Here is a 9,372-nt window from a genome sequence, read left to right as displayed (position 1 = left end):
TTTCTCCTTGCCCTCTCTTCCTTGTCTAATCCTGATGTTGTTGCTTTCCTTTTAATTGTGTTATACCATTCTATTTTTTTCTTCTTTTGAGTTCTTACACTTGGGAGACTATATGATATTTACACAAGTGAGTCTGGTTGGTTTCACTTATGAATATATCTTCAAGTGGCATCCACTTAAATCTAAAGGCTTCAAGTTTATCATTCTTAATCACCTCAGTTTGCTCTGCACAAATCTTGTAAAAACCTGTGCCTATGTTACTGTACTCTGACTCTCAGAATCAAGTTTCCCATCCCAAGTCACCTTCATTTTTTAATGGTGATAAAATTGACATCCAGTGAAATGTAGCACCCAAGTGCATGTTTTAGCAAATGTATGCTCTGATGACCAACACTTGAGACAAGAAACACCCCACCGGGGGGGAGCTGACCTCACCAACTCACCTGATTTTTTAAAAAAAATGTATTTAGTACAGGGTCTACTGAGTTTCACTATACAGATCTGATTTGTAGTAATCCTCCTTTTTTCAGCCTCCTAAACCCTGGGATTACAGGTGTGCACCACCGTGCCCAGCTCAGCACACCCAGGGGGTGGGACCTGCATGGCTTACTGGAATTGAACCCCAGTCCCTGTGTCTGCCTAAGCAGATACTTTAATCCACTGAGCTATCTGGCCAGCACTTAACTCACCTGACTTCTGCCATTGTGGATTAGCTAATTCCTGGGATCCTGCAGGTGAATGCATAAAGTGCATACTCTTCAGTAGGTGGCCTCTTTCACTCTAGATGTTCTTGAGATTTTGTGTTTCGTGTTACAGTAGGTTTGTTCTCTCTATCCAGAGCGGGCATCCTGTTGTATGGATATACCACAGGAGAAACGTTCTGGACAGGCATGGGAGTGGTTTCTGCTGTTGGCTGCTGTGAATGAGAGCTGCTGGAAGCATCTGCTGCATTCCCATTAGGTTCTACGTAAGCACAAGCCGATAGTTGTACTTGATGTGCACAGTACCTTTCACCAGAAGGTATTCGGTAGAAATGGTCTTGATTCTGACAGAAAAGGGGTTGGTGGCGGTTTAGTTATAACTGGAATGGAAAGACAGGGTCAAAAGTCGTGGTGCATTTTGCCCCAAATCAGGAGATATATTCAAATTTTGACAAGCACAGTTTCGAGGGCTAGCTGAGCAAGGCTTATCCCAGAAATATTTTAGCAAATGTAGCTTCTTACAGCAAACACTCAAAGGCACACATTGAAGACCTTTCTGTATTAGGGACATTCAAGTAAATATTCTAATTGAGAAAATACATTGATGAGAAAATGTCACAGAAACTGAACTGCATGGGGACATATAACAGAATACCATTGATTACATTTAAATATTTGGAGGTTTTATTTACATGCTTGCTCATCTTCATTGTGGTTCTTTTTCTCCTCTCTTCTCATATGTTTGGTACAGGGTCTCACTGCACAGATCAGCCTTGTAGTGATCCTCCTGTTTTCAGCCTCCCTAGAGCTGAGATTACAGTACACCATGTGCCAGTACACCAGGTCTTGGTGGCCAGCTCAGTGTGCTTTGGGGCAGGCCAGCACAGCATGTGATGCTGGGGACGGAATCCCAATCCCTGCTCTTGCCAAGGAGGTGTTTAGTACACTGAGCTATCACACTGGCCCTTCCCTGTGTTTGAATAAAGTGATACAAGTAAATTCAGTGTTCATGTGTGCAAAGTCCACTGTGTCCAACCTTTCTTTTAAAGCTTAAGATATCTCACATAATTTTCTAAGAAATCTGTAGAGGAAGCATACAGGATCTTTTCTTAGTTCCACATTTAGTCAAGATAAGTTAACAATATTTGTCAGCAGCCCAGAGCAGGTCCCAGTTCATTTTATAAGCTTCTCTTCTGTCAGCAGTAAAACCTTTAATCACAGAAGTTTTAAACACACATAGCAGGAGTCCCTGCAGTGTAATGGACTCCCACGAATTGGACTTTCCACTTTCCAGTGATTACCGAATCAAGGCAAATTTTCTTCCAGCAACAGCACTATGAGGGCAGCCAAATAGCTCAGTGGATTAAAGTGCCTTCTTAGGCAGATGCAGGGGCTGGGAGTTTGATCCTTTGGCCTGCTGTGCCGGTCCTACCCCCGGGGCACGCTGAGTTGGCAAGAGAGACTGGACATGGTGGTGCGTGCCTGTAATCCTAGCACTTGAGAGGCTGTAAACAGGAGGATCAGTACGAGTCCAATCTATGTAGTGAGACCCTCTATACCCTTTAACCCTGTCCTAAACAAAAACGAAAACAGCACTGTGAATACTGGAGTAGCACAGGTTTGTGCTCTGTGGGGCTCTCCAGGGCCTCATAGGCTATCCCACAGCAAAGCCAGCCTCTACCTTCTTAGTGTTAATCACACCCTCCGTGCCAAGCCAGACCAGACAACGGAACATCCCTTACATTGGCACCATCTTCTGTGGGACAAGGTCTTCTTGGCTGGGAGCCATGAAACCTCCTCTGCTAAGCCAGGGTACCTGAGCTTCCTGAGGGTGTGTGCCCAAACCCTTGGACCCACCCTTGCAGCAGTGTCATTGATTCCATCTCAATGAGCAGGTGAGGTCTCGCTGCCCCGTGAGCACCCCCACATGCGTGAGAGCTCTGTGAACCCTGGGAAAGTTGGATGTGCTCCTATGCTGGTTGAAGCTCCCGAGCACTGCTCCCCACGAGCACTCTGAGGTCCTGCTTCCCTTGGGATCTTCTGCCAGGTTGGACAACAAGAGAAGAGCTCTCTGGGGCTCTACCTCCTACTGAGCAAGGTTTTTCCCTGATGTTGTAAACTTTGTGAACAGAAGCCTAAGCCACCCCAATTCCCAAATCTCAATAGAAAAATCCTCTGGGCCAGGTCCACATGATGGTCATTTTTAAATCAAGTGGACAGAAACTCCATGCTTCATCAGCATGAACCCAGGATAAGGTTGGGGTGCAGATTCTTCACCTGGAGACCCCGGGAAGGCTGGAACTCTGAGTGCTTCTTGCTTATCGGTTTCTGGGAACCTGCAGGGTATGCTCATCTCAGGCCTCCTGTGCATAGCTGTGTTCAGAAGAGAGCATGTCCCTTGCCAAGAACAGCACAGTCACTGAAACACTGCTGTGAGTTCTCTTTAGTCACCAGGATTTCTGCATTCGATGATTGTACCTTGATAGTAGAGGGAACAGTGCTGTGACCCACAGGGAACTTTGCAAGTGCTTCTGCATGGGTCGGGCTTGGAAGTGAGCACAGGGCCAGGGCCAGGGCCAGGGACTGAGGGATGGCAAAGGTGTGATAGAGGACCCTGTGAACCATTTCTTTCATGTGTACTGAGCACAAGCTGCTCCAGGAACACCAGCAATCCAGAGCTGCTTGGCAATCATTTTTAAACCAAGTGGGCAGAGACTACATTCTTCACCCTGCATTTCTAGGTCAAAAGTTGGGAGCAGAGCCTGCACCTGGGGACCCCAGAAAGGTAGGAGTTCTGGTTGCCCACAGGCCCAGTACTGCTGCCCTATGGGTCCCTTGGAACCAGCAGGATAAACTCATCTTAGGTCTCCTCTGCACAGCTGTGTTCAGAAGACAGCATGTCCCACGCTGAGAATAGCACAGTCACAGACACACCACTGGGAAATGTTCTTTGCCACCAGGACTTCTTCATTCCATGATTGATTCCACCTGAGAGCAGAGCAAACAGAGCTGCTATCCACAGAGAATTTTGCAAGTGCTCCCGTATGGGCCTGGCTTGGAGGTGAGCACAGGACCAGGGCCTGGACTGAGGGATAGAGAAGGTATGATAGAGGACCGTGTGAACCATTCCTTCCATGTGTATTGAGCACTCCACGCCAAGGCCCCTGAGGTGAGCAGCCCCTTCCCTCTGCCCAGTGACAGCCCCCCAATGCTGTTTCCATGCAGTGACTTCAGTGGGCCCTGGAGATGGGGTGCTGAGCGGGTCATCTCTGGCCCCAGGAGCCCCACACAGCAGACACACAGATGGTGACATAGCTGTTGTGATCCAGCATGGTAGGCCCTGTGCATCCAAGTGTCCTTGAGAGAGTGGGTACTTGCAAGGAGGGCGTGTGGGCTGCAGGAGGGATTTCCCTTCTCTGAGAGAAAGCAGAGGCAGCATGTAGAAGGGGGCTTAACCTAGCCTGGGAGGGAGCTTGGTGTGACATCTACCCATGAGTCAGGTGGCATCTATATGTAGCAGTTTGCACTTTGACTCTCTGATAGGTGAAAACTTTCTAGCTGTCACATAGGTGTTACCTGCAAAGTCCTCAGTGTGAATCTAGGAGTTCAGGCTGTTAGCAGTGCTGGCTTCCGTGAGTGGCTTCCTGGTGGATTTTCCCATGCATCTAAGACTTCAGAGCCCTCTCTGTGTTCTTCCATCATCAGTTCTATGAATGAGTTCTCTGTGGGTCCTGGTGGCCTTTAGTTGCACAGCCTATCTGGGTCATTGAAGGAAGGAAGCCGGTATGATCAGTGGAAACTCTCTGGCTCCTACTTTCAGGTGTCCTGGAGAGTCTCAGTGCCTGAGGGGCTGTGTAGATCCACACAGACCTCGGCTTCCTTGGACCAGGAACCTCTGTAAATTGGTCACTGTACAGGGAGTGATGAAAAGGAAATAAAAGACTGGGCTGCATGAAGGTATGGGTTGGCTCTGGGGTGACGGGGCCCTTGGTTTCCACTGGGGGCAATGCCTGGGGCCATGAAGGCTCCAGCAGAGGACTTCTATAGATGGGGCTGGGAAGGATGAGGCACCAGGCATCCAAATGAAAAAAAAATTAAGAGGTGAAGTAGAAATTGTACCACACTTAGTGTCTGTGATCAGCTTCCTGGTCTTCTTAGCAGATAATGAGCACAAAGAAGTGATCAAGAACCTCTCTTCTGCAAACTTGGATGAGCAGAGGTTGAGAACACTGTTCTGTGAGCCAAGGACAGAGAGGAAGCAAGGACAGGTTGATACACGGTGGCTTCGGTGAAGGAGAATTAAAGACTTTCAAACTCCCTAGACAGCCATGTGACAGGGACGTTGTTACACTACCCTGGCCATGGCACAGAGCCCTGTGAGGTGGCTGCAGAACTATCTCATGTGTTCCCTGCCCTCTTCGGCTTCCTCCACTATGCAACCTGCTGTACACAAAGTGAGTTTCCTTTCCAGTTGAAAAACATCCTCGATAACTGCCCATTATCCAGAGTCCACAGCAGCCCACCACACACTAACGGTAGTCTTTCTGTCATTAAGGCTTTAAAATTTTCTGCTACTTGCCCTTTTATCACAGCCACACACCATTCTACTTGCAATATCTACCGCATCTTTGCCAGGCCAGGGATTTTATGTCCCTCAGCTATTTCACCAAATCTCTCATTTTGTGTATCATTTCAGATCACACCCCTGACACCACTGCCACCTGCTGTGCACTCATGCCTAGCCCATTTAATGTGACAGAATTCATTTTCCTGGGATTTTCTTCCAGTCAGCAGGTGCAGAGGGTTTGCTTTGTGATATTTCTGCTCGTGTATGCTGCGATTGTGCTGGGGAATTTCCTCCTCATCCTCACTGTCCTGAGCAGTGCGAGTCTTGGTTCCCCCATGTACTTCTTCCTCAGCTGCCTGTCCCTGGTGGAGATCTGCTACTCATCCACTACAGTCCCTAAACTCATCTCAGACCTGCTGGCTGAGAGGAAATCCATCTCAGTGGGGGGCTGCATGGCACAGCTTTTCCTCATGCATTTCTTTGGGGGCATTGAGATTTTCCTGCTGACAGTGATGGCCTATGACCGCTATGTGGCCATCTGCAAGCCTCTGCACTACACGACTATCATGAACCGGCAGGTCTGCGCTGTCTTCGTGGGAACAGCATTGGCAGGAGGCTTTGCCCATTCCATTGCTGAGGTCCTTCTCATCTTCCAGTTGCCCTTCTGTGGCCCCAATGTGATTGATCACTATTTCTGTGACGTGCTGCCCCTGCTCAAACTTGCCTGCTCAGACTCCTTCCTCATTGGTCTCCTGACTGTTGCCAATGGGGGGACCCTGTCTGTGGTCAGCTTTGTGGTCCTGTTAGCCTCCTATGTGGTCATCTTGCTCCATCTGAGGACCCGTAGCTCTGAGGGGCGGCGCAAAGCCCTCTCCACCTGCGCATCCCATGTCACCGTGGTGACCTTGTTCTTCGTACCTTGTGTTTTCATCTATCTGAGGCCTTCTGCCACTCTGCCAGCAGATAAGCTGGTGGCCGTGTTCTACACTGTGATAACCCCGCTCCTCAACCCTGTCATCTACTCGCTAAGAAATGCTGAAGTGAAGAAGGCCGTGAAGAACCTCTGGATCAGGACAGTGAAGCTAGCGAGAGACAGGGGCTGAGTGTTGGTCTGGGACTTAGGTCTGGCATGATTTGGAGTTCAGACTGATAGGGCCCTGTGGATAGACAGAAAGTTCACAGGGTTTGTTGGTTCTATAACTGCTCTAGCTCATGTACGTCTTCAAAAATTTCATGTTAATCATTTTAACACGTCTTTATGATTGTACTATAATATATTATTCATAATTTTTACTACACTGAATAATACTGTGTTAAATACCTTTTTTTTGGTTATAAGGTCTGTTATGTACTTGACCCTAACTGTGAAATCACTGTGTAGTCTAGGCTGGTCGGCAACTCATGGCAATCCTCTTGGTTTAGCCTCCTAAGCTCTGGGATTACAGGCCTGAACTAGTACACTGGACAATAACTTGAATAGAAAGTCACCTATACTTCTATATTAAATTGAGACACATGGCTTCCAAAGTGCTCTTGAGAACATCAATCATTATCATTAAATACTGTAAGGGGGAATAGTGTCTTCTAACAAGGTATTTATTATTTATAAAAGGGGAAAGAACCCCATAACTTTATAGCCTGGTCTCTTACAGTTTCCCTAAATTAATGAATTTTAGGAATGAGGCAGATGGGTCCCAGATGCTTCCTCATATGAGGTTCTGGCACATCACACAAAACTGCTGCAGCAAAGTGGCTGCTAAAAACCTGAATTGAAAAAGAAGATGTGTAAGGGACAGCGAAGTCAAAGAGTGCACTTCGCAATGATTGTTCCCTCATTAAAAGCCTGAGGACAAACCGTGAGGAGATCGCCCATGTTATAGATAGATGGCGGTGGAGGGCAGCTTGTGCCCCTAGATGGGATCCTGCACAATGGTGTTGGTGGGCAAAACTCTGCAGCTGAGGTAATGGAACCGTGTGGTGTTAATGTGCTGAGTTGGGACATCTGTACTGGGTTTATCTCAAATAATATCCTTGTATGTGGGAGTTACTTGTGTAGGGATCTGGACACAGAAGATCATTTCAGAAAATATATTCAAGGTGGATGAAATGGTGTTTTATATCAATATGCACAGTTAAACAATATAGGAAAGCAAATTCACCTCCCCATGCCCTTCCAGTTTGCTTCTTTTTAATGAACATGCCAAAACTGTTCTCTGGTACTAAACTCTTAATATACACTATTTTCACGCTACACATCAGACCCTGGACTCATCAGGCTGTCACTACCAGAGTGGCTCACTTAACCTACTACTCCCGTTTCCACTCCATGAGCAAAATCCTACTGTCATTGTGCCTGCGACTCTATTTGCTTATTAAGTGAATGAATGGTGAAGGACATGTGGCAAGGTATCAACATCTGGGAAACTTCAATCAAAGAATGACAGGAATCATTATCCATTTGTATGTTTGGGTAAGCAAAAATTATTTTATAATAAAAAGGGAAAATATTTTGCAAATTAGACACCTTACTGTTTAATTTGCACTTCTCTGTTTACTAGGGGGGTGTTTTCTTTTTAATGCGTTTAAATCTTATTTAAAAATTAAACATTTGCTTTTTTACACTGCAAAAATAAAAGAAGTCCAGTAACATGTTTTAAAGTAGAATTGATATATAGTATTTCTAGATGTAGTTGTCAGAAGAATAGTCAATCTTAGAAGTCAATTCTTAGAAGAACCCAAAACAACGAAAACTATATTCTAAGTGTTGAAATGTGAAGAAGTAACCAGATCAAACCAGAGGAGATAGTGCAGCTCCAGAGAAAAAGAAGCAGGAAGCTCAGATAACGAAAATCCTCGAGCTGAGTGACGGGGGCCAATATCAAGATGAAAATCACATATATTTCATGTGGAAAAAGCTGCAGTTCATGTACAGATTTTAAAAACATTTCCAGAGAAATAATAGCATTATTCACAGGTGACTCTTTGGGTATGAACTGTTCATATCCTTATAAGTGTATATGTTTGTAGCAAATTTTAAGAACAAACTCCATTTTAATCATTATTAACTTAGATTTTGTTAGTAGAAAATATAGCACCTAATTTTCTAGTTTCATTATCTTGGGAGAGATGCTCTATTTAGACAAAAATATTAATTACTTAATTGATAATTTGTAAAGATTAATAGTATGATTTATGTAAAATACTTAGATATATGCTTGGCACTTATTAAGTGGTCAATAAAGGTTAACAGCTCTTATTAATAAACATTGAATACAGAATATACAAAATCAGATGCAATATACATAATACCACAATTGCCTATAAATTCTCATGATAATCCATAATATTCCTCTTATATATCTGAATTCTGAAGTGTATTACCTTTTTATTAATATTGTTAACAAGTTACTAAACATTTCAATAACTCAAAACATAAATGTATTCTCTTAGATTTCTGAAGGACAGGAGGGGTCTTGAGGTTTTCCTTGATTGTCAATTTCACTATGGTAATAGACTCGAAGAGGTCATTGGCTTAGGGGGTCAATAATCTCATCAGAGAGTTAAATTCATCAAAAGCGTTTGTATCTGAATAGGGTACTGGGAGGTGGGACCTAAGTGGAGGGTGTGGGCCATGGTGGAGTGACCTTGAGGCCACGAGGTTCTGGCCCTTTTGTCTCTGCCTCTTCCTTTGCTCTCTGCTTTCTGGACACCACGAGCTGAGCAGGTTCCCTCTGCCATGCCCTTCTAGAAATACTACACATCAATTCTTATTACCTTCATACTTCCAGAAAATTAGGAGTAACTCAGCATTAAGTAGGCATTACTTACAAGAATCTACTTAGGTATTATGCATACATCTTGGCAGTTTTGAAGTTTTTATGGGAATATAAACACACTGATCAACATATTCCATGAACAATAGTCCTAAGTATTGGAACACTGGAAACATAACGGAAAATAAGACAGATCCATACCCTTCTTGCACTAAAATTCCATTTTCTCCAAACAAAAACAATCAAAGAAGTAAGTTGTATATCAAAACTAACAAAGATTTCAGAGAGATCAAGGAATTGCCAACACCTTGATTTATAAATTCTAGACTTC

General features: G+C 44.7%; 1 protein-coding gene across 1 annotated transcript; it reads left to right on the top strand.

The window, feature by feature from the left end:
* The first annotated feature begins 5,435 nt into the window (after positions 1–5,435).
* On the top strand, positions 5,436–6,371 carry LOC101582655 (olfactory receptor 4X2-like). The gene has a single exon (XM_004627273.1). It carries the CDS (start codon positions 5,436–5,438, stop codon positions 6,369–6,371), a length of 936 nt encoding a protein of 311 aa, XP_004627330.1.
* Positions 6,372–9,372: the final 3,001 nt, after the last annotated feature.

Source organism: Octodon degus, unplaced genomic scaffold (genome assembly GCF_000260255.1).
Source record: "Octodon degus isolate 3935 unplaced genomic scaffold, OctDeg1.0 scaffold00018, whole genome shotgun sequence".
NCBI classification, from domain to species: Eukaryota; Metazoa; Chordata; class Mammalia; order Rodentia; family Octodontidae; genus Octodon; species Octodon degus.
Note: the sequence above shows the minus strand (reverse complement) of the source record. Positions and strands in the feature narration are given on the sequence as shown.

Bases quoted from the DNA above. Each gene is read 5' to 3' on its own strand.
- LOC101582655 (XM_004627273.1), top strand. From the start codon at position 5,436: ATGCCTAGCCCATTTAATGTGACAGAATTCATTTTCCTGGGATTTTCT.